Source organism: Trichomycterus rosablanca, chromosome 22 (genome assembly GCF_030014385.1).
Source record: "Trichomycterus rosablanca isolate fTriRos1 chromosome 22, fTriRos1.hap1, whole genome shotgun sequence".
Taxonomy (NCBI): Eukaryota; Metazoa; Chordata; class Actinopteri; order Siluriformes; family Trichomycteridae; genus Trichomycterus; species Trichomycterus rosablanca.
This window is the reverse complement of record NC_086009.1, coordinates 8,527,114-8,553,635: the sequence shown is the minus strand read 5'-3', so window position 1 is coordinate 8,553,635 and position 26,522 is coordinate 8,527,114. Positions and strand designations below refer to the sequence as shown.

The window sequence follows — 26,522 nt, the reverse complement described above, 5'->3', positions numbered from 1 at the left end:
TTTGGTGGTTCCAAACTTCTTCCATTTATGAATGATGGTGGCCACTGTGCTCTTTGGGACCTGTAAAGCTGCAGCAATTTTTCAGTACCCTTCTCCAGATCTGTGCCTTGACACCATGAGTCTGTAATGTAATAAAACGTGGAGAAGGTGAAAGGGGTGTGCAGACTTTCCATCTGTGAGAATTTGCAGCCATTTAGTCTGTGCAGATTGTCTTAGGTTAGGCACTGATGTATCCCAAAGGTGTTCACTGTGTTTGAGATCAAGGTTCTTTGAAGTCCAAGCCAACGTTGTTAAACTTTGCTGAATTGGAAAATGATCTTCCCCAAATTGTTGCTATGGACTGTAAAGAACATCTAATGAACTTCAGGCCTCATTTGCCTCAGTTAAGGTCAATATACACGATTCCGCAATAACAAAGACATTGTTCAAAAATTTTATCTATGGGACAGTTGCAAGGCACAAACTACTGCCGACCAAAAATAACACAAAGGTTCATCTTGCATTTTTCGGAAAACATCTAGATGACCCCTAAGAGTGTTTTATATAACAGTATGTGGACTGATGAGTCAAAGCTGGAACTTTTTAGAAGACATCTGGCGTAAAGTCCCAGAGTTTTTTAGTTTCTACCGGTTTACTTGTCAAGTACCACAGTTCTTAAGTTGTTACCTGTTTACTTAGTGTCCCTGAGTTCTTTAGTTGCTACTTGTTCAGGTACTGAGTACTTGAGTTCTTTAGTTGCTACCTGTTTACTTAGAGTTCTCAAGTACTCTAGTTGCTACTTGTTTTCTTGCCAAGTCCCTGAGTTCTTTAGTTGCTACTTGTTTTCTTGCAGAGTCCCTGAGTTCTTTAGTTGCTACTTGTTTTTTTGCAGAGTCCCTGAGTTCTTTAGTTGCTACTTGTTTTCTTGCAGAGTCCCTGAGTTCTTTAGTTGCTACTTGTTTTCTTGCAGAGTCCCAGAGTTCTTAAGTTGTTACCTGTTTTCTTGCCTAGTTCTTTAGTTCTTTGGTTGCTACCTGTCTTCTTGCCTTTTTCTTGAGTTATTTAGTTGCTACCTGTTTACTTACTGAGTTCTCAAGTTCTTTAGTTGCTACCTGTTTACTTGCAGAGTCCCTGAGTTCTTTAGATGCTACCGGTTTACTTGCCGAGTCCCTGAGTTATTTAGTTGCTACTGCTTTTTCTGTAGTTTCTCCATGTTTACTTGCCGAGTCCTTGAGTTCTTAAGCTGCTACCTGTTTATTTGCTGAGTCCCAGAGTTCTCTAGTTGCTACCTGTTTACTTGCCGAGTCCCTGAGTTCTTTAGTTTCTACCTGTTTACTTGCCGAGTCCTTGACTTCTTAAGCTGCTACCTGTTTACTTGCCAAGTCCTTGAGTTCTTAAGCTGCTACCTGTTTACTTGCCGAGTCCCTGACTTCTTTGGTTGCTACCCGTTTCTTGCAGCATCTCTGAGTTCTCTAGTTGCTACCTGTTTACTTGCAGAGTCCTCAAGTACTCCCGTTGCTACCTGTTTACTTGCTAAGTCTAAAGAACCTCACTTGCTGTGTCCCGGAGTTCTTTAGTTGCTACCGGTTACTTACAGAGTCCTCAAATTCTTTAGTTCCTATGTGTTACTTGCAGAGTCCCTGAGTCCTTTAGTTACTACCTGTTTACTTGCAGAATCCCCGAGTTTTTAGTTGCTACCTGTTTTCTTAGAGAGTTCTCAAGCTCTTTAGTTGCTACTTCCAGAAAGCTTCTAGGCTGTAACTTGCCAGTGGACTGAGTAGTTGTTTAAATTACACCCAAGTGTTCTTTTGCTTCTTTTTTGAGTCTTCCTGTGCTTTCAGATTTTTTCTCTTTGTGCTCTCATTCCTGGGGCTTAGGCAAGTGTCTCATGCTTTTACCATTTGTCAGCTAGTGCCTCATATCTTTATTGATCTATAACTGCTGCTCCAGCTTTGATGTGGGTTGCTTGTTTTTTATTTCTTTGGTTTCTTGTTTCTTACTCATTTCTTAAGCTTTAAGCGTATTTATTTTAGTTTCTTTTCATGGTTTTCTCAAGAAAATGATTTATCTTGGTCAGTGGTCTTAGTGCAGCAGCCTCTAAGTACCAATGCTTGCTCAATATCTGACACCTTTGATCCCTTTGCCCCAACAGCTTCTTGTTTAGCAAACGATGACTACAATGGGTCTTGGCAAAGGGACCAGTGTTCCATGTATTTAATTCTTACAAACAACAGTTTGTTGAACAGACATAAGGGACCTGAGATTTCTAAGTAAAATAACATTTATTCTTGAAAATCCATGATCTATTTTCTAATAAGTGTAAAGCATTACCCAGAACGCCATGTACTTTGTGCATTCTGTACAAAAAACCTTTTTATTTCTTAGACGTCTGTGCAAAAAAGGAATAAATAAAAGATTGAAGTGTTGAAAGTGCAGCTTATTATGTACTCCATTTGATTTAATTTAGAATCAGAACACGGTGTGATGTGATGCTTTCACTTCCAAAAGATCAAAAATTCATGTTTAAATGCAGCTTATCTTTAAATGCAGACTTAAAACATTGTATTAAAAGTTGCTTTTCAATTTCTTAAGGACGTTTGCTGCTCTTTAAGCAGCAAATTTCAATTCTTTTAAGTTTATAATGTACCAATGCTAGCTGAATTTATTAATAATAATAATAATAATAATGTTTTATTTATATAGCGCCTTTCTTATACCCAAGGTCACTTTACATGCATATCGTAATACAAATCAAATTAAAAGGGGGGGGGGGGGGGGGGGGGGACACTTAGGACAAAGGGGGAGAGAGGAAGTACTAAGACAAAAGGTAGGTTTTTAGCTGAGTTTTAAATGAAGTAAATGAATAGCAGAGGTGGAGAGTTTGTGGTAAGGCATTCCAAAGTTTTGTGGCCATGACACTGAATGATCTACCACCAACAGTAACTAATCTAAATTTTGGAGCAGACAAGAGACCAGTATCCGAGCACCTAAGTGTTCGTAAAGGGGAATATGCGTGTAGTAGTTCTGATAAGTAAACCGGGGCCAGACCATTGAGGGATTTGTATGTTAGCAGTAAAACTAAAAATTGAATACGAAGTGGGACAGGTAGCCAGTGTAGTTGATAAAGAATTGGGGTGATAGGAGCTGGTATGAGTGGATCAAACACAGCAGCACTGCTGGAGTTTTTAAATACCGTGTCCACTCACTGTCCACTCTATTAGACACACCTACCTAGATGGTCCACCTTGTAGATGTAAAGTCAGAGACGATCGCTTATTTATTGCTGCTGATTGAGTTGGTCATCTTCTAGATCTTCATCAGTGGTCACATGACGCTGCCCACGGGGCGCTGTTGGCTGGATATTTTTGGTTGGTGGACTGTTCTCAGTCCAGCAGTGACAGTGAGGTGTTTAAAACTCCAGCAGCGCTGCTGTGTCTTATCCACTCATACCAGTACAACACACACTAACACGAATGATCCACCACACAAATAATACCTGCTCTGTAGTGGTCCTGGGAGAGTCCTGACCGTTGGAGAACAGCATGAAAGCGGGCTAACAAAGCATGCAGAGAAACAGATGGACTACAGTCAGTAATTGTAGGACTACAAAGTGCTTCTATATGGTAAGTGGAGCTGATAAAATGGACAGTGAGTGTAGAAACAAGGAGGTGGTTTTAATGTTATGGCTGATCAGTGTATATGAATCATTGTCTTATTTACAATGCAAAGGGGTCGTTGGGGGTGCACGTTTGCTCAACCAAAGATGCTGGTGCTGCAATCTGGTCATGTTGCACATCATGAATTAGTACACAGTGCTGACAAACTGTTAATATGTTGAGGAGTCCAGCACAGCAGAGTACAGATCACAGTTGACATTCGATCGCTCAGGAGCCCTGAAAATACTGATATGTCAATTTATCACGCCAGGTTTGCCCTTGTAGAGCAAATTATAGGGCTCAGTGCTTCTGGAAGTTTTATTACATTAAGAGTGACATATCAGGTTCTGTCAGACACCCATAAAAACGCCCTTTATTTTATGAAGATGCTGACATCTCAGGGACACGGACCACATCAAACATCAAACTGCTGAACTATTAAAGGTCTGCTGTTAAACTTTTGAAAGTTCTTGCTAATGTATGACTGGAATTCAAAATAAATAAGACGGAAGGTAAAATGTGAATAAAAACAGAAAGTAGAGATGCTGTGAAATGCTTATTACATGTAGTTCATTTAAAACAGGGCGTGTTTGTATTCAGTGTATTCGTAAATAGATGCTAATTACTAATTTTATGCTTGTAGAACTCTGCCGTACGGCTGAGCTGGGCGGCTACATGAACAACGATTGGCTTGTTGTTCATACAGGGTGGGAGCCAGACAGGGATTCGTCATAACTGATGCAAGTACGACCTCTGCTGGCTGATTGAGGAAATATCGCATTAATCAGGGTGTGGCTCTCGGTACACAAAGCTGATCCGCATATGAACTCGCCTCGTGCAGGTGAAAAGATGCAGTCGGCTACTGCACACGTGTCGGAGGGGGCGTGTGTCAGTCTCGCTCTCCTCAAGCAGCAGTGGAGATCAACATCGGTAGAGAGGAAGCGTAATGCAAACGGGTAATTGGATACGACTAGATTGGGAGGGAAAAAAAAATATGCAAACAAATTTACAGTCCATAACATTAATAAAAGATTTAGAGTATTCCAAATAATTCTATACTATTAAAAAATAAATAAATAAAAATAAAAGGAGACATAACACAGTGATAAACACACCAGTGTAATTTTTGGGGACTGGGATGTGTAAAAAAATAAACCAAAGATAAATAAATAAATAAAAAATTATGTCTTTATATTGTTTTTATTTGTGAATAACTGACGTTTGTTTTGGATTTTTATTTGTAATTAAATATCTTGATTAAAAACAGTTTAATCAAATCAGCTGTATCATGTCACAAATTAGACCGCTGTGCTTCTGGAGAATGTTTGTGTGCCATGCCCCTTTCTCCAGGAGCACATGGTGAAGAGTTTCAAGCGTCAGGCTGACCCCCTTCATCATGATAGGTCTTCTGCTGATTATCCACAGCTGCACCTCATCCCAGGTAGATTGCTCATGGCATATAAGGGTGCAGCTGTGGATCAGTCAGCGGAGACTATTTTAATTTGGCGTGGTTTGACTTTGTCAGGATTTTGATGCTCATGCTCATGCTCATGCTCATGCTCATGCTCATGCTCATGCTCATGCTCATGCTCATGCTCATGCTCATGCTCATGCTCAGAAGCCTCATTTAGTGTTAGTCTTGTTCATGTTTTGTTGATGTTCTGGTTTATGTTTCTAGTATAAAGTCTTGTTTAGTGAGGATTGTCTAGTTCCTGTTTTGTTAGTTTTTGTGTTAGTGTGTACGGCTTAGCTTAGCTTAGGGTTTAGTATAGTCTAGTCAGATTCCATGTGTGTTTAGTTTAGCATTAGCAGTAAGCTTAGCATTTAGCATAGGTTGTGTGTTTGTGTCTCGTCTTGTGTACCCTTTCTTGTGTTTTGTTTATCATTAAACTTTGTTTATACATCTCTGCGCGTGTCCACCCCTCTTGTCTCGTCCTAGCGCAATACGCTACATATCACAAGTATGAATAAACAGCATTCGAAAGACTCAACAGTTTGCTAGTTTGCTCGCTAACAAAAAATAGATGTTGTTGCCGCTCAGGTGGCGCACTGCTGAAGTACGCTAGCGCACCAGAGTTGGGGTTTCGAATACATCGTATCGAATCCCAGCTCTGCCTTTCCGACTGGGCTGGGCGGCAGCATGAACAACGATTGCCGGATCATGGGTCCCCATAACTGGTGCGACTGCGGCCCCTGCTGGCTGACTGATGGCGCCTGCACAGGGCTGAGGAATAATGCCGATGGGGGTGTGGCCCTCCATACACGGTGCCCGTCAAGTGTATGAACTCGACTCGCGTGGGTGAAAAATGCAGTCTGTACTGACTGTACGTGCCGGAGGGGGCGTACAGTGTATCACAAAAGTGAGTACACCCCTCACATTTCTGCAAATATTTTATTATATCTTTTCATGGGACGACACTATAGACATGAAACTTGGATATAAGTTAGAGTAGTCAGTGTACAGCTTGTATAGCAGTGTAGATTTACTGTCTTCTGAAAATAACTCAACACACAGCCATTAATGTCTAAATGGCTGGCAACATAAGTGAGTACACCCCACAGTGAACATGTCCAAATTGTGCCCAAAGTGTCAATATTTTGTGTGACCACCATTATTATCTAGCACTGCCTTAACCCTCCTGGGCATGGAATCACCAGAGCTGCACAGGTTGCTACTGGAATCCTCTTCCACTCCTCCATGATGACATCACGGAGCTGGTGGATGTTAGACACCTTGAACTCCTCCACCTTCCACTTGAGGATGCGCCACAGGTGCTCAATTGGGTTTAGTCCATCACCTTTACCTTCAGCTTCCTCAGCAAGGCAGTTGTCATCTTGGAGGTTGTGTTTGGGGTCATTATCCTGTTGGAAAACTGCAATGAGGCCCAGTTTTCGAAGGGAGGGGATCATGCTCTGTTTCAGAATGTCACAGTACATGTTGGAATTCATGTTTCCCTCAATGAACTGCAGCTCCCCAGTGCCAGCAACACTCATGCAGCCCAAGACCATGATGCTACCACCACCTCCTTGACTGTAGGCAAGATACAGTTGTCTTGGTACTTCTCACCAGGGTGCCGCCACACATGCTGGACACCATCTGAGCCAAACAAGTTTATCTTGGTCTCGTCAGACCACAGGGCATTCCAGTAATCCATGTTCTTGGACTGCTTGTCTTCAGCAAACTGTTTGCTGGCTTTCTTGTGCGTCAGCTTCCTTCTGGGATGACGACCATGCAGACCGAGTCGATGCAGTGTGCGGCGTATGGTCTGAGCACTGACAGGCTGACCTCCCACGTCTTCAACCTCTGCAGCAATGCTGGCAGCACTCATGTGTCTATTTTTTAAAGCCAACCTCTGGATATGACGCCGAACACGTGGACTCAACTTCTTTGGTCGACCCTGGCGAAGCCTGTTCCGAGTGGAACCTGTCCTGGAAAACCGCTGTATGACCTTGGGCACCATGCTGTAGCTCAGTTTCAGGGTGTTAGCAATCTTCTTATAGCCCACGCCATCTTTGTGGAGAGCAACAATTCTATTTCTCACATCCTCAGAGAGTTCTTTGCCATGAGGTGCCATGTTGAATATCCAGTGGCCAGTATGAGAGAATTGTACCCAAAACACCAAATTTAACAGCCCTGCTCCCCATTTACACCTGGGACCTTGACACATGACACCAGGGAGGGACAACGACACATTTGGGCACAATTTGGACATGTTCACTGTGGGGTGTACTCACTTATGTTGCAGCTATTTAGACATTAATGGCTGTGTGTTGAGTTATTTTCAGAAGACAGTAAATCTACACTGCTATACAAGCTGTACACTGACTACTCTAAGTTATATCCAAGTTTCATGTCTATAGTGTTGTCCCATGAAAAGATATAATGAAATATTTGCAGAAATGTGAGGGGTGTACTCACTTTCGTGATACACTGTATGTCAGTTGAGAGGCGTCCTCAGTCAGCGGTGAGGGGTCGAATCAGTATACAGTATGACTGCGTAGTCAGGGTAATTTTACATGACTAGATTAGGGGAGAAAAATTGGGGGAAAATAGAAAAAAAAAAAAAAAAGATGTTCTTAACTAAATAAAAAAAATTTATGAATAAATAAAACACAGAAATGAAAGAAAAAAGAAAAAAAGAGTATGTATATACAGTAAGTAATATAAGCAGTGTTTGGAGTGTGACGTAATCTTAATAGCATTATCTGTTGATGCATGCTCAATAATCCAGGTACACAAATCCACAAAGTTGAATCAGTTCATCTGGACACAAGTTTGTTGTAGAGATACGTTCCGTCACTCAATCTGAATGACTTCTTGAAGTCATTCAGATTGAGTGACGGAACGTATCTCTACAACAAACTTGTGTCCAGATGAACTGATTCAACTTTGTGGACTTAATAGCATTACTTTTTACGTTAAACACCTACCAATTTAATCATAACGTCCTGCTCATTGTGCTTTTTCCTGCATACAGGTGTTCTCCATCTGGATTACACTTATCTCTGGAGCCACGGCCGAGCTGACATGTGACACCCTGCTGTTGCTCACCACCAACCTCACAGGTAAGTGTGCACTCTTGCTGCTTACCTCCAACCTGTTTCCCTTCTTTAATATTTATGTTAACTAAATCATAGAGGCTGGGAGAAACATTTTGCACAGTATATACACTGATCAGCCATAACATTAAAACAACCTCCTTGTTTCTACACTCACTGTCCATTTCATCAGCTCCACTTACCATATAGAAGCATTTTGTAGTTCTACAATTACTGACTGTAGTCCATCTGTTTCTCTACATACCTTTTTAACCTGCTTTCAACCTGTTCTTCAATGGTCAGGACCCCCACAGAGCAGGTATTATTTAGGTGGTGGATCATTCTCAGCACTGCAGTGACACTGACATGGTGGTGGTGTGTTAGTGTGTGTTGTGCTGGTACGAGTGGATCAGACACAGCAGCGCTCCTGGAGTTTTTAAATACCGTGTCCACTCACTGTCCACTCTATTAGACACTCCTACCTAGCTGGTCCACCTTGTAGATGTAAAGTCAGATGTAGAGACGATCGCACATCTATTGCTGCTGTTTGAGTTGGTCATCTTCTAGACCTTCTGGCTGAATATATTTTTGGTTGGTGGACTGTTCTCAAGCCAGCAGGGACAGTGAGGTGTTTAAAAACTCCAGCAGCATTGCTGTGTCTTATCCACTCATACCAGAGTCCTGACCATTGAAGAACAGGGTGAAAGCAGGTTAAAAAAGTATGTAGAGAACCAGATGGACTACAGTCAGTAGTGTTTCTATATGGTAAGTGGAGCTGATAATATGGACAGTGAGTGTAGAAACAAGGAGGTGGTTTTAATGTTATGACTGATCTGTGTATGCTTTACATTTGATGAATGACACATTGATGCCACATAAATCTATTTGATTACTACCTAAAACTCTATTATCTCTATAAATCAAAGCAGTAATAGGTTCCAAAACTAATGTGTACTTATGACTGCAGTCTTATCATGGATGATGCATCACAACATAAGGTGCCAGCATCTCCCTGAAAACACAGCTGTCTTCCAAATGTCAGCTGACAGAAAAAGAGCTGATGTTACACTTTACACACACATGTACGGGTGTGCAAAGCTAGACGACTGTGTAAAAGTGAAGTTAATTACAATCTGTTTGCAGCTACTACAATCCGCCAGGCAAGATGTTTTATGTGGCGGGTTAAGGGGCTGCCAAGTGAAACTATACGTGTGAAATAATGAGTACACACACACACACACACACACACACACACACACACACACACACACACACACACACACACAGAGGGGATGAAAATAAATAACTCAAACGAGCAGTAACTACTTGCCAGCAATGTTAACAACAAAACTATGAACTTTCTCCTAGCTGCTTTACAGGTGCTGAATAATCAAACCCTCATTGTACAGCCGCAGTGTTTTAGTAACTTCATGTCCTACCTCATGAGTTTCTTACATTTACTTTGACTTTTATTTGATTACAGACAGATTTATTAATAAACATTCATTCCTGCATTTCAGGCCTGCAACACATTCCAAAAAAAGTTGGGACAGTAAAGCATTTACCACTTTGTAATGTTGCTATTCCTTTTCACCACACTTAAAAGACGTTTTGGCACCGAGGATACCAAGCGACGTTCCACACGTTCTCTATTGGGGACAGGTCCGGACTGCAGGCAGGCCAGTCCAGTACCCGTACCCTGTGTGCAGCATATAGAAAATGCATAGACGTCCTGGAAAAGATGACGTCTTGAAGGCAGCACATGTTGCTCTAAGATCTCAATGTACTTTTCTGCATTAATGCTGCATCACAGAAGAGTAAATTACCTTTACCAAGGGCACTGACACAGCCCCATACCATGACAGACCCTGACTTTTGGATTTGTCACTGATCCTTTTCGTCTTTGGCATCCATTTTTTTTTTCAAAAAAGACCTGGAATGCTGATTCATCTGACCACAATACACGTTTCCACTGTGTGATGGTCCATCCTAGATGCCTCCGAGCCCAGAGAAGTCGACGCCGCTTCTGGACATGGTTAACATAAGGCTTCTTTTTTGTACAGTAAAGTTTTAAGTGGCATTTGTGCATGTAACTCTGTATTGTAGTGCCTGACAAAGGTTTGTCAAAGTAATCCCTCACCCATGTGGTTTTATCAGCTATTGTTGAGTGGCGGTTCTTGATGCAGTGCCGTCTGAGGGATCGAATCCTCCATAAACCTTGAATTGTTTAATGATATTATGCACTGTAGAGGGAGAAATATGCAAATCCCTTCCAATCTTTCTTTGAGGAACATTGTTTTCAAACATTTCAATCATTTTCTCACACATTTGTGGACAAACTGGAGATCCTCTGATCATCTTTGCTCTTCAAAGACTCAGCCTTTCCTGGATGCTGCTTTTGTACCAAACCATGATTACAATCACCTGTTTGGAATCACATCATTATTTCGTTTTTTTCACTTCATTAATAGCCCTAAATTGCCCCCGTCCCAACTTTTTATCTGTATGGTCAGATCTAATCCCTAGCAGAACTGTTTATTTTATTTATTTATCTATTTTCATTATTTATTTATTTGTATTTTTTATTAAACCACCATGTGCTTAGAGAGAATCCTTGTAGAAAAGAATTCCTGCTGATGTTCTTTTTTCCATGTCCTCACTAACAAACGATCAGAAGTATGTGGTTGCCTTTCCAAATGATTGTTTTATCCACAAAATGTATTATATACAATAAATTATATATATGTATTTGTCATGATTTCAGCTTCATCTGGCTTTCTGAACACATAACTCCTGTGCTTTGTTTATGTGCCATGACCCCTCTGTCTCCGCCCCTGCTTTCTGATTTGCCCTCTTGGTTATGATCACCACCTGTTCACGGCTATCCAATGATTGTCATGTGTATAAGTTTCTCCTGTTTGTCAGCCACTTTGATTAGCCTAGCCATAACCTAGTGAACCTGTTCTAGCCTAGCCATGGTAAAACCTTGAGATCCTGGTTTTAGCGTAGCCATGGTACATCCTTGAGATCCTTGTTTTAGCGTAGCCATGGTACAACTTTGGGATAATTGTTTTAGCCTAACCAGAGTATACCTTTGAGCTCCTTGTTCTAGTCTAGCCTTGGTATAACATTGAGCTCCTTGTTCTAGCCTAGCCACAGTATAACCTTGAGAACCTTGTGATATATAACATTTAGATCCTTGTTTTACCCTAGCCATTGTGTGTGTGTATACCTTTAGATCCACTGTATACCTTCATCCTTGTCTTAGCCTAGCCTTTGTATAACCTTGATTCTTGTTCTAGCCCAGCATTGGTATAACCCTAGTCCTTGTTGACTCAGACAAAATAGACAACACATTGACTATGTCCTGGTTTTCCTACAGTTCCTTGCCCTGTGTATCCTTGTTAGCCATTAGCTTAGCTTTAGCTTAGAGGTTAGCATTCTTGGTTTCATCTAGTTTAGTGTTCTGATAGTTTAGGGATACGAGTGTTTCCAAGTCATGGTTGGTTTTAAGCATTAGTTTAGCTGGTAGCCTAGCATAGCTTTAGCCTAGAGATCTATGCTCATAGTGTGTCTCTTTGTGTGTTAGCCTTGTCCCAGCATAAACAGTTTGGCGTTTAGGACCAAACCATCATCTCCCTACTACATAATTCCAGTGAGGGTTCACTAAAAATGCACCAGTCTGCTCTTTTACTCTTCTGTTCTGTACATCCTGACAGGCAATGACACTGCGGTGGTTTCCTTTACTTTATGTGCTCACTGTGTCAGTGTTCAGTCATCTGCACCATCACCATCTGTTCCTGCTGCTCGCCACTCATCCATAATACCGTGGCCCAAACTACAGCATTTGGAGAAAGCGGTGGCATGCAGGGTTCTGAATTACCTGATGTTTCGGGTTTCCTGTGGATCGGGGTTCTGTTTAATAGTATTCCTGCCTGAATATGAATGAAAGAATAAATGAATGAATGTTTTAAAGTCATGGCTCAAGGCATGACAAAGAGGGGCAATGCCAATCTGTCCAAAATGCTAGTGTGAAGTTATTAAAATGGTAAATTAAGGAGGGTAAATTGCTTCTCACACGCCCTCTGACGTGTGCTCACATGAGGCTCATTCACTTTCTACACAGGTGCCTCGGTCTGCTAATCAGGGTCCTTACACAGCGTTTGCAGACCCCACCCACTTAGTCCGGTCTTTTCCACACCCAGCAGACATGGCGACAAATTGTGCCCACTAGATGGCGCCCAGTCGACCAGTAGCAGAGCCGCATTTGGAACCGGTGTTGCGGAATATCCCTCTGACTTTTACTGCAACCCTGGCAACACAAACAATGGATCAAAACGAAACACAATACTAATATACAGTGGGGCCAAAAAGTATTTAGTCAGCCACTGATTGTGCAAGTTCTCCTACTTAGAAAGATGAGAGAGGGGACAGGACGACTGATTCGTGTTAAGGAAAGAATGAACAGGGCCATGTATCGTGAGATTTTAAGCCAAAACCTCCTTCCATCAGTGAGAGCATTGAAGATGGAACGTGGCTGGGTCTTCCAGCATGACAATGATCCCAAACACACCACTCGGGCAATGAAGCAGTGGCTCCGTAAAAAGCATTTCAAGGTCCTGGAGAGGCCTAGCCAGTCTCCAGACCTCAACCCCATAGAATATTTGTGGAGTCCGTGTTGCCCAGCGACAGCCCCAAAACATCACTGCTCTAGAGGAGATCTGCATGGAGGAATGGGCCAAAATACCAGCTACAGTGTGTGCAAACCTGGTGAAGACTTACAGGAAACGTTTGACCTCTGTCATTGCCAACAAAGGTTATGTTACAAAGTATTGAGTTGAACTTTTGTTATTGACCAAATACTTATTTTCCACCATAATTTACAAAAAAATTCTTTAAAAATCCCACAATGTGATTTCCTGGATTTTTTTTCTCATTTTGTCTCTCATAGTTGAAGTGTACCTATGATGAAAATTACAGACCTCTCTCATCTTTCTAAGTAGGAGAACCTGCACAATCAGTGGCTGACTAAATACTTTTTGGCCCCACTGTAGTTACTTAATAAAAATGGCAATCTGTTCCCTGTGTGGTCTACAAGATGTATCGTAAAGCCTCCACAAGGGGGCGTTTGTGTACAAGTTCATTTTGTGTTAATGTACCTTTAAAATTCAACTATTTTTTAATATGATATACACCAATTAGCCATAACATTAAAACCACCTCCTTGTTTCTACACTCACTGTCCATTTTATCAGCTCCACTTACCATATAGATGCACTTTGTAGTTCTACAATTACTGACTGTTGTCCATCTGTTTCTCCACATACTTTTTTAACCTGCTTTCACCATTCTTCAATGGTCAGGACTTTCCGAGGACCACTACAGAGCAGGTATTATTTGGGTGGTGGATCATTCTCAGCACTGCAGTGACACTGACATGGTGGTGGTGTGTTAGTGTGTGTTGTGCTGGTATGAGTGGTCCTGGGAGAGTCCTTCCCATTTAAGAACAGCATGAAAGGGGGCTAACAAAGCATGCAGAGAAACAGATGGACTACAGTCAGTAATTGTAGAACTACAAAGTGCTTCTATATGGTAAGTGGAGCTGATAAAATAGACAGTGTGTGTAGAAACAAGGAGGTGGTTTTAATGTTATGGCTGATATATGTGTAAAATATATATGTGGCTCAGTGGGTAGCACTGACGCCTCTCAGCAAGAAGGTCCTGGGTCACATTCCCAGGTGGAGCGGTCCGGGTCCTCTCTGTGTGGAGTTTGCATGTTCTCCCCATGTATGCCTGTGTTTTCTTTCCAGGAGCTCGGGTTTCCTCCCACATTAAAAACTTGAAGTGATATAATATTGTGTAACCAGTAACTACCTGCCCTGTCATGAATGTTACCAAAGTGTGTAAAACATGACATTAAAATCCTAATAAATAAATAAATAAATATATACTTTTGTTTTCTTTTGCAGCACGCACTTTAATACTGTGGAACCAGACCAGCTTCAGCTCTAGTAATACAACAGGTAAGACCTCCCCCTTCCCCCCCATCTAACATCCTTGCTATTAAAAGTGTATTTAAGTGAAAAATAACCTAACATTAAAACCAGTTTTATTAAAATATTACCTTGTTTAATTTTTAAAGTTGACAATTACTCTTGATAAAGTACTATAATCTTTGTCAAACAGGTAACATTATCTCCCATGCTTTATTATTTATAAAAATATATATATTTATTATACAACCCCAAATCAGAAAAAAGTTGGAACAGTATGGGAAAAGTAAATAATAAAAAAAACATTACATTTACTTTGACTTTTATTTCATTGCAGACAGGATGAACCTGAGATATTTTATGTTTTATCTGCTCATCTTCATTTCATTAATGTGTTTGTTTGTTGGAATTTGTGTTTATTCATACTGTATTTATAGGCAATTTAGAATTTATGAAGTCCTGCACTGACATTCTAATTCACCCCAAAGTTGGTTAGTGTAATCTAAATACCAATCAGCCAAAACATTAGGGCTACCTCAATGCCCATTTGGTAGCAATAGTGCATATATGAAATGTTGGGCTGGAAGTTATTCATAGTACACAGGTTAAATGCAACAAATATGGACAGGCCTGAGTTACTATAATAAGGGCCAAATTGTAATGACCAAACTAGTTGAAGTATCTATGAAACAGCTATGGTGTGTAGCCACCAACAATGGTCCGATTGGTTGATCAGGTTGTTGGGTAACCAAGGCCCAGTTATGCCAGAGGGCGTACAGGCTTTGGCGTCTCATACAAACCAACAGAAGGGCTACCGTACCTCAGATCGCACAACTTAAATACTGGTTATGAGGTGAATTGGTTATAACACACGGTGCGCTGAACCCTTCTGTATATGGGGCTGTGTAGTGGCAGGCCAGAGTGCCCATGCTAGCTCCGGTCATCCATTATAAGTAGCTACAATGGACACACTGACGTTGGAACCAGACATCAGAGCAGTAGAAGAATAAAGACCCATCACCAAACCTACACTTTAATTTACAGTTTACAGTTTAATTTACAGGCACAATGCAGTCAGGCAGGTGGTGCTTTCCTGGCATATTCTTGTCTCAAGAATAAGAATAAAAAAAAATGTCTGAACAACTGAACTACAACTAAAATTCATTAAAATATGTGTAAACTAGAATGCATTCACTAAAACATACTATTTATTTATTCGTGTATTTATTAATTTATGCATTTATTTGAGGTATTTAATTGAAAAACTGAACTACAACTAAAATTTATTAAAAATATTAAAATATTAAATAAAATATTAAAAACATTTAAATATTAAAATTATAAAATATTAAGCATATTAAAATATTAAAAACATTTGTAAATTAGCACCAAAACATTTATTTATTTATTTGTTTGTTTTAGAGGGTCCCAATTCATTTTAAGAATAAGAATTGAAAGCATTTCTGAAATACTGAACTACAGCTAAACTTCATTAAAATATGTGTAAACTAACATGCATTCACTAAAACATTATTATTTATTTATGTATTTATTTATGTATTCATTTAAGGGCTATTTAATTTGTTTTAAGACTGAAACTGCAACTTCGATTAATTAAAAAAATGTGTGAACTAGCATGCATTCATTAAAATACACTGTCATGCTAAACTAACTAAAAATAAACTAAAATGCAAAGAAAATTTAAATTAAATGTAAAAATCTAAAAATGCAACAATCATTAATTATTTAAAAGAACTCAATATTATACTGACATGGAATGTATGCATATCGTTTATTTCAATGGCTTATGGATGCATTTTTTACCAGACGTACTACATCAGTAGTAAGTAATTTGCAATATGTGTGTGGTTATGCTATTTACAGATTACACATTTGCCATCAACACATCCATTGAGGGTAAATAATGAGAAAATTAATAGGCACATAGAATCATAATTAATGCTCAAACTGGGTCATGCATCTCTCTCTCTCTCTTTCTTTCTCTCTCTCTTTCAGGTTTGTTCTGTAATATATCAGTTGATGGCATTGGGACTTGTTGGCCCAGAAGCAGCGCAGGTGAGGTAGTAGCCCGGCCGTGTCCTGAGACCTTCCTGGGTGTCCGCTACAACACCACCAGTAAGTCCATCTCTGATTAACAGCACCATTAAATAGGTATACTGTACTGCCAAAAGTATTTAGACAACTAACCAGGAGGCTGTATTTAATACAGAGTTGTCATTTTGTTTGTAGCTTCTCTGGAAAGGCTTGTCCCAAGATTTAGGAGTGTGTTTGTTTGAATGTGTGCCTATTTAGTTAAATCATTACTAACGTTCAGTAAGAACACCAGGTTTGCGATTGACATTCTGATAAACTCCATAGATTTTCAGAAGGGTTAATATCAGGGCTCTGTGAGCCATTCGATTCTCTGCACATGAAACTTGTCAGCTTGCTTCATCAGGGAAAAAGCCATACTGGAACAAGAAAGGACCTTCCCAAACTGTTGGCTCAATTCTACGTACATATCCAAGGGTCAAAATAATGTAAACCTGTTTTAATTGTTGAATTCAGGTATTTTGGGTACATGAATTGCAAACAGATATATGATACACTATATTGCCAAAAGTATTCGCTCGTCTACCTTCACACGCATATGAACTTGAGTGACGTCCCATTCTTAATCCATAGGGTTTAATATGATGTCGGCCCACCCTTTGCAGCTATAACAGCTTCAACTTTTCTGGGAAGGCCATTTTGACCATTCTTCCAGAAGCGCATTTGTGAGGTCAGACACTGATGTTGGACGAGAAGGCCTGGCTCGCAGTCTCCGCTCTAATTCATCCCAAAGGTGTTCTATCAGGTTGAGGTCAGGACTGGTGCGCAGTCATGTTGGAACAGGAAGGGGCCATCCCTAAACTGTTCCCACAAAGTTGGGAGCATGAAATTGTCCAAAATCTCTTGGTATGCTAAAGCATTAAGAGTTCCTTTCACTGGAACTAAGGGGCCGAGCCCAGCTCCTGAAAAACAACCCCACACCATAATCCCCCTCCACCAAACTTTACACTTGGCACAATGCAGTCAGACGAGTACCGTTCTCCTGGCAACCGCCAAACCAAGACTCGTCCATCGGATTGCCAGACGGAGAAGCGTGATTCGTCACTCCAGAGAACACGTCTCCACTGATCTAGAGTCCAGTGGTGGCGTGCTTTACACCACTGCATCCGACGCTTTGCATTGCGCTTGGTGATGTAAGGCTTGGATGCAGCTGCTCGGCCATGGAAACCCATTCCATGAAGCTCTCTATGCGCTGTTCTTGAGCTAATCTGAAGGCCACATGAAGTTTGGAGGTCTGTAACGATCGACTCTGCAGAAAGTTGCCGACCTCTGCGCACTATGTGCCTCAGCATCCGCTGACCCCGCTCTGTCATTTTACGTGGTACCACTTTGTGACTGTGTTGCTGTCGTTCCCAATCGCTTCCACTTTTTTATAATACCACTGACAGTCGACTGTGGAATATTTAGTAGCGAGGAAATTTCACGACTGGACTTGTTGCACAGGTGGCATCCTATCACAGAACCACGCTGGAATTCACTGAGCTTCTGAGAGTGACCCATTCTTTCACTAATGTTTGTATAAGTAGTCTGCATGCCTAGGTGCTTGGTTTTATACATACGTGGCAATGGAAGTGATAGGAACACCTGAATTCAATGATTTGGATGGGTGAGTGAATACTTTTGACAATATAAAATCAGATAGATTTGTGAGGCCAATCAAGACCTGGTTTGATGAGTTTCAATGAACCTAACAGACCACTTAACTCAACCCCATTAAACACCTGTTAGTTAAACTGGAACATCAACCATGAGGTCTTCTCGTGAAACATTAGTGTTTGACCACAGAGAGCAAGAAGGTCCTGGGTTCTCCCAGAAAGGGTTGCACAACAAGCTCATGCCTGGGCGACCGCATACTTTTGCCTATATAGTGCTTTCCCCCCCCCAGAGTCCTCTATACCCCCTGTTCCAACAGCTGTATAACAGCAGTAGAGAAAGTAGCACACACCTGCTCCCTAGGGAACACATGCGGATGCCTATTTAGCCAGTACCGTGCTTAGCGCCAACAGAAGAGCCAGACCTTTCTTTTGACCTTTCGATTGCATCAGAAGTCAAACAGCCAGAGCAGTTAGAGGCAGGCGAGCATTCTGGGTAGTTACGCACGCCATTGTAGACACCGGTGTCCCTGGCGCGGGGAGATAAAGACGGAAATAGCGGGCCACGGCTTGTGTAATCTGACAGACAAGAAGCAGGTGGGGAAGCTTTACATACGTGTGTACCGGACTCAGTATTTATACATGTGATGTAAACAAAGAGCAACAATCGATCATACGTCACTGAGACTGAAGTACTTTCTTTTACGAGGCAATAATAACAAAGAAAATGAGTTTTCCGCAGTAGATGCATCTTGAACTTCTGTTATTTTTTAGATAAGGGATCTCCACGCATTCACAGGCGTAATTCCAACTCTAAACTATGATAATGACTATTATCCAGAGCTGGCACTGTGTTATTAGACTGCTACACTGCTGGAAATGGTGCTAAACATTCTCTCGGATATATAGTGCAGGGGATAATGTGTAAACACAAGTTGGGCAGTTAAATTTGAGACCAGGGATACAAAATTTAGAAAGAAGCCTTTATTTGTCATATACTCTGACCAGGCACAACATTCTGACCACTAATAGGTAAAGTGAATGGCATTGATTATCTCTTCATCACGGCACCTGTTAGTGGGTGGGATATATTACTCAATTGTATTAAAAGCCAAACAGCCAATGGGTTGATGAGCCTTTATGTCATTTAACTTTGTCCCATTGAGTTCTAAATGATCATTGATGACTATAATTTACTCTAACTGATGACTTTCCTGTGCCTATAGTTAAATAGATTGACTGACCTGTAATTATTGGACTTGTTGGCCAAAAGCACCACAATTGGAGAGTATAGAACGCTGTTAGAGATCTCAGAAAGCAGATTATATTAAAAGCCATGTCAAAGCAAGTTAAGGTTCCAAGAACATCTGTACAAGCAATTAAATGAAGACAGAAATTTAATGGAATAGTGGAATTTTTTGCCAAGGTTGGGATGATGTGTAGTGAGTAAAAATATCCTAATGCTCGGATGTAATACAAGAACAAAGCCATTTGTTACCAACCCAAATGTGTCCCAGAAATACCTGAAACTCACTCTAGTATGGAAAAAGACTATTCAATTCTACGCAGAAACGGCACCAAGTTCTATCAGCACAAAATGATCTGAAGTGGTTTGAAAGATGGAACCAGACCTTGAAAGGAACCAGACTCAGCAGGGACCCTCATCCTCCTTGGGTGGCAATTATTTAGTCCAGTCTGTATGAGTTCTGGAAATTTTTTGGTGCAGCTCGCCAGGGTTCCGTCACATCTAGGAGGAGCAGCACTGTTGGCACAACAGTCTTGACTTGCAGGCTTCAACCTCAGATGAAAGTGAGCTTTACATCAATATGTATCATCAACTGTACGTCTTTGGACTGTGGGAGGAAACCGTAGCTCCCGGAGGAAACCCACACAGACACGGGGAGAACATACCAACTCCACACAGAAAGTACCCGGACCGCCCCACCTGGAGATCGAAATATATGTAAAATAAATTCTATATATTTTTTAACTTTGTGGCAACAGTTTGGTGAATGCTCTTGCTCGCTCCAGCATAATGACTTTAATGTGAACTCCAGTTGCCTGCACAAAGCCCAGATCTCATTTCCACTCAGAACCTTTGGGATGAAATGGATTATTGATTGCTAGGCAGGGCTTCGTGTCAAGCATCTGTGCCTATCCTCACAAATGCTGTATTAACTAAATGGGCACAAAATCTCTCAAGAAATAATGTAGAAGCAAAGGCAGTCGGTACAGAAGCAATAACTTTTTTACAACAATGTATTTGTTTAGGGCTTTATTTATTTATTTTATTCATTCATTTATTCATTTGTTTTATTTATTCATTTATTTATTTATTTTATTTATGTATTCATTTATTTTATGTATGTATTAATCAATGTATTTATTATGTATTTATTTATTCATTCATTCATTTATTTAATGTATTTTATTTATTTTATTCATTCATTTTATTTATTTATTTTATTTATTTATTTATTCATTTATTTCATTTATTTATTCATTCATTCATTTTTTCATTTATTTTATTTATTGTATTAATTTATTCATTTAATTATTTTAATAGAAAGATTGTGTTTATCATACAAGTAAAAGTTTTTTTTTTTTTTTTTTTTTATAAATACATTTATTATCCATTAAAATCTATTTTTATAGGACCATTAAATAATTAAACAAACCTTTTACACATATTTAAAGTCGAGTGTCTTGTTAACAGTAATGGATATTAAGGCAGGAGGGTCAGAAGAAACAAGGGCATATGGGAGAATTTAAACAGAAATATGGTTGTTTACTTGGTTATGACTTAAGTTCTACTTTCCCCATCCCAATTCCCAATCTGCCCCATCCCAATACCTTCTATTTTTGTATATTTGTCACATTTGTATGTTAAAGATCAACAAAAAAATGTTATTATAAGATTAAAAAAACATGAGCAAACACAGAATGCAATTTTTAAAATATCAGTTTATTCATTAAAGATCACCCATGTAAAAAAGTTATCGCCCCCCTTGAACCTAATAACTGGCTTTGCCTTCTTTGGTAGTAAACAACAATCAAACGTCTGCGTTAACTTGCACTGAGTCTCTTCTTCACAGAATTGTTTATCAATTGTTTACCTGTATATTTTTAGGATGAACTGCCCATTTAAGGTCTTTCCACAGCATCTGAATAGCATTCAAATCAGGACATTGACTCTGCCACCTTAAAAACTTTAAGTTTTTTAAGCTTTAAGCTGTTTAAAGTTGGACCTTGTATGTATTGGAATACTGGTGGTTCAGTGGGTAGCACTGTCGCCTCACAGCAAGAAGGTCCTGGGTCCGATCCCCATGAGGAGTGGTCCGGGTCCACAGTCCAAGGACGTGCAAGTGAGGTGAATTGAAGACACTAAATTATCCATGACTGTGTTTGACATTAAACATGTGAACTGATGAACCTTGTGTAATGAGTAACTACCGTTTCTGTCATGAATGTAACCAAAGTGTAAAACATGACATTAAAATCCTAATAAATGAATAAATAATACATTTTGGAACACTGTACTGGTGCATAACCCAACTGCTCTTGAGGTCACAAACTGAGGAGTAAATTCAGGATTCCTTGATACATGTAGTAAAACTCATCATCCAAGTCCTGCGGAAACGTTCATGGTGAAATTTTGATAGGCCAGCCATTACTGGCAAGGTTCATAATTGCTCAAAGTTTCCTGCATTTGGGGATAATAGCTCTCAGTGCGCTTGCTGAAGTCCTAGAGCAGGGGTGTCAAACTCATTTTCACCATGGGCCACATCTGCATTAAGGGCTGATGTGTGTCCACTCTATTAGACACTCCTACCTAGTTGGGCCACCTTGTAGATGTAAAGTCAGAGACGATCACTCATCTGTTGCTGTTGTTTGAGTTGGTCATCTTCTAGACCTTCATCAGTGGTCACAGGATGCTGCCCACGGGGCACTGTTGCCTGGATATTTTTGGTTGGTGGACTATTCTCAGTCCAGCAGTGGCAGTGAGGTGTTTAAAAACTTCATCAGCATTGCTGTGTCTTATCCACTCACAGTCTTAACACACCACCACCATGTCAGTGTCACTGCAGTGCTGAGAATGACCCATCACCCAAATAATACCTACTCTGTGGTGGTCCTGTGGGGGTCCTGACCATTGAGGAACAGCATGAAAGGGGGCTAAAAAAGCATGCAGAGAAACAGATGGACTACAGTCAGTAATTGTAGAACTACAAAGTGTTTCTATATGGTAAGTGGAGCTGATAAAATGGACAGTGAGTGTAGAAACAAGGAGGTGGTTTTGATGTTATGGCTGATCGGTGTATATGTGTAACAGGACTAGAAGAAATTGGGAATACTGTCTGTAATAGAAGCATAATTTACATTTTTGGATGTTTTCCCCCTCAATAACTGCAAACTCTTCATGCCCGGGGGCAGCCAAGCAGCTGCAAACACTTAACAGCTGGGATGAGATTTTGAAAAATGATTCTTTCCTTTCAAAGAAGTGTTGTGAAACATCAAGGTGGTCTTGAACAAACTTGGAAATGTAGGCGTACCCCCCCATTGGAATTTTTGCAGGATGGCCATGTTTTAGGGAATGAACATGCACACTTTCCCAATTCAGGTAGTCTTTATCTCCTTTTTATGCTTTGCTTCCCCCGTTTTCTTCCAAATTAGCATAGCAAATCTGCTGCTGGAGACCCCAGTGGCATCCAGGGAGGGTGTATATTCGCCTGAAGCACACTCCCTCCTTCATATTTCTACTCACAAAGAGGAGCTGCTTACTAAAGAGCTTTAACATTCACACACGTATCCTTCACAGATAAGAAAAAAGGACGTATTGAAGATGGGGTTTGTTAGTGCAACCTTGAATTCTCTTACGGCAGCTCTAAACATGTTGCGACGATAATCGTAAACGACACATATGAACTTGAGTGACGTCCCATTCTTAATCCATAGTGTTTAATATGATGTCGGCCCACCCTTTGCAGCTATAACAGCTTCAACTCTTCTGGGAAGGCTTTCCACAAGGTTTAGGAGTGTGTTTATGGGGATTTTTGACCATTCTTCCAGAAGTGCATTTGTGAGGTCAGACACTGATGTTGGACGAGATGGCCTGGCTCACAGTCTCCGCTCTAATTAATCCCAAAGGTGTTCTATCGGGTTGCAGTCAGGACTTTGTGCAGGCCAGTCAAGTTCTTCCACACCAAACTGGCTCATCCATGTCTTTATGGACCTTGCTTTGTGCACTGGTGCGCAGTCATGTTGGAACAGGAAGGGGCCATCCCCAAACTGTTCCCACAAAGTTGGGAGCATGAAATTGCCCAAAATCTCTTGGTATGCTGAAGCATTAAGAGTTCCTTTCACTGGAACTAAGGGCCCGAACCCAACCTGATACACAACCCCACACCATAATCCCCCCTCCACCAAAATTTACACTTGGCACAATGCAGTCAGACAAGTACCGTCCTCCTGGCAACCACCAAACCCAGACGGAGATGCGTGATTCGTCACTCCAGAGAACTTGTACATGAGTAGATCTAAGTCAGGCGTTATGTGCTATTTTATAAAGCAGGGCAACCCCAGATCACACTCTTACTGTGAATAACACTGATTATCTCTTCATCATGGTACCTGTTAGTGGGTGGGATATATTAGGCAGCAAGTGAACATTTTATCCTCAAAGTTGATGTGTTAGATGCAGGAAAAATGGACAAGCGTAAGGATTTGAGCGAGTTTGACAAGGGCCGAATTGTGATGGCTAGACGACTGGGTCAGAGCATTTCCAAAACTGCAGCTCTTGTGGGGTGTTCCCGGTCTGCAGTGGTCAGTATCTATCAAAAGGAAGGAACAGGCGACGGAACTGGACCACGGAGCAATGGAAGAAGGTGGCCTGGTCTGATGAATCACGTTTTCTTTTACATCACACGGATGGCCGGGTGTGTGTGCTTTGCTTACCTGGGGAACACGTCACCAGGATGCACCATTATAAGAAGGCAAGCCGACAGAGGCGGTATGATGCTTTGGGCAGTGTTCTGCTGGGAGACCTTGGGTCCTGCCATCCATGTGGATGTTACTTTGACACGTATCACCTACCTAAGTATTGTTACAGACCATGTACACCCTTTCATGGAAACAATATTCCCTGATGGCTGTGGCCTCTTTGGTGGTGGATGGTTTGAGGAGCACAACAACGAGTTTGAGGTGTTGACTTGGCCAAATTCCCGTCAAATTCCCCAGATCTCAATCCAATCGAGCATCTGTGGGATGTGCTGGACAAACAAGTCCGATCCATGGAGGCCCCATATCACAACTTACAGGAGTTAAAGGATCTGCTGCTGACATCTTGGTGCCAGATACCACAGCACACCTACAGAGGTCTAGTGGAGTCCGTGCCTCAATGGGTCAGGGCTGTTTTGGCAGCAAAAGGGGGACCAACACAATATTAGGAAGGTGGTCATAATGATCCAAAGCGATGTACAATTATGACTGATACCATTTTGAGCAATTAAGGAGTGAAGGGCCTTGCTCAGGGGCCCAACAGATGTTGCATAACTAATTAATGCATCAATCCAGGTAATTCTAAAGGTTCACAAACTGCATTTAAATTGTTATTTAGATGATCGTGTATATTATTGCGTCGTTTATCACGAAGCTGAACTGTGATGCATAATTTATCGGCATTTTTACCTAATGGTGCATTCCTGACGACTGTAATACGCACTTTAGTGATTATTCAATGATTCTCAGAGTGTGTGCTGGCATTCTGGCATGTGTGTGTGTGTGTGTGTGTGTGTGCGCGTATCGAGCAAGATGAAAGAAAGTTGTGTGGGCGTCCACAATCGGCAGAGCACCCAAAGTCACGCTGCTGATGAATGCACGGTGGCTAATGCAGCACTTTAATCAACAGCTCATATTTCTACTCACAAAGAGGAGCTGCTTACTAAAGAACATTTACATTCTCAAAAGACGGTCATAAAAGATGATTCACACACGTATCCTTCACAGATTAAAAAAAAAATGGGACGTACTGAAGATGGGGTTTGTTAGTGCAACCTTGAATTCATTTAGTGCAGCTCTAAACATGTTGCTATGATAATCGTGAACCTGGCTGATTGAAAATGACTGATTGAAAGTGAGTGCACTTATATTATATATTATACTTACCATATACAACCCCTGGCAAAAATTATGGAATCACCACTCTTGGAAGATGTTCTGTCAATTGTTTAATTTTGTAGAAAAAAAAGAAATCACAGACATGCCACAAAACTATCATTTTTCAAAATGTCAACCTTCTGGCATTAAGAAACAATAAAAAAAAAGAAACAAATATAATAGTTGTGGTCAGTCACAATTGCTTTTTTTAGATCAAGTAGAGGAAAAAAATATGGAATCACTCAAATCTGAGGAAAAAATTATGGAATCACTCTGTAATTTGCAGTTTAAAAACAAAACATCTGCAGCAGATTAGATTTGCTAATTATTCTTCAGTTTAAAAAGAGTGCTTACATCTCGGAGAGCTGTTGCACAAAGCAGATTGTCATGAATCATGGTTCCAACACAAGATATGTCAGTTGAAACAAATGAGAGGATTATAAAACTCCTTCAAGAAGATAAATCATTGTGGAATGTCGCAAAAGATGTTGGTTGTTCCCAGTAAGCTGTGTTTAAAATCTGGACCAAGTACAAACAAAATGGGAAGGTTGTAAAAGGGAAGCACTGGTAGACCAAGTAAGACATCAAAGCATCAAGATAGAAAACTTAAAGCAATATGTCTTGAAAACAGAAAATGCACAACAAAACAAATGAGAAACAAGTGGCCGGAAAGTGGAGTCAATGTCTGTGACTGAACTGTAAGAAATCACCTAAAAGAAATGGGATTTACATACAGAAAAGCCAAACAAAAGCCATCATTAACACCTAAAAAGAAAAGAACAAGGTTAAAGTAGGCTAAAGAAAAGCAATCGTGGACTGTGGGTGACTGGATAAAAGTGATCTTCAGTGATGAATCGCGAATCTGCATTGGGCAAGGTGATGATGCTGGAACTTTTGTTTGGTGTCTGTCCAATGAAATTTATGAAGATAACTGCCTAAAGAAAACATGTTAATTTCCACAGTTGTTGATGATATGGGCCTGCATGTCGGGTAAAGGCACAGGGGAGATGGTCTTCAATAAATGCCAAAGTCCACATTGAAATTTTGGACGCTTTTCTTATTCCATCAGTTGAAAGGATGTTTGGTGATGATGACTTCATTTTTCAAGATGATAATGCATCTTGCCATAGGGCAAAGGATGTGAAAACTTTCCTTCAAGAAAACATATAATATCAATGGCATGGCCTGCAAATAGTCCGGATCTCAATCCATTTGAAAATCTCTGGTGGAAATTGAAGAAAATGGTCAATGACAAGGTTCCATCCTGCAAAGCTGATCTGGCAACAGCAAGAGACAGTTGAAGGCAGATTGATGAAGAATACTGTTTGTCATTAGTTAACTCCATGCCTCAGAGAGTTTAAACCATTATAAAAGCCAGAGGTGGTGCAACAAAGTAATAATGGTGCAGTGTTTTCTAATGATTCCATAATTTTTTCCTCAGATTTGAGTGATTCCATATTTTTTTCCTCTACTTGATCTAAAAAAAAGCAATTGTG

At 40.6% G+C, this 26,522-nt stretch overlaps 1 protein-coding gene across 1 annotated transcript in view; it reads left to right on the top strand.

Annotated features, from left to right (window-relative positions):
• The window catches only part of crhr1 (corticotropin releasing hormone receptor 1), a 138,399-nt gene that overhangs the window by 50,135 nt on the left and 61,742 nt on the right, over positions 1-26,522 (top strand). Inside the window, exons 2-4 of the mRNA XM_063018456.1 lie at positions 8,114-8,201; positions 14,144-14,197; positions 16,184-16,303. Of these exons, the coding sequence (XP_062874526.1) occupies positions 8,114-8,201; positions 14,144-14,197; positions 16,184-16,303 (262 nt within the window). The remainder of the gene's footprint in view (positions 1-8,113; positions 8,202-14,143; positions 14,198-16,183; positions 16,304-26,522) is intronic.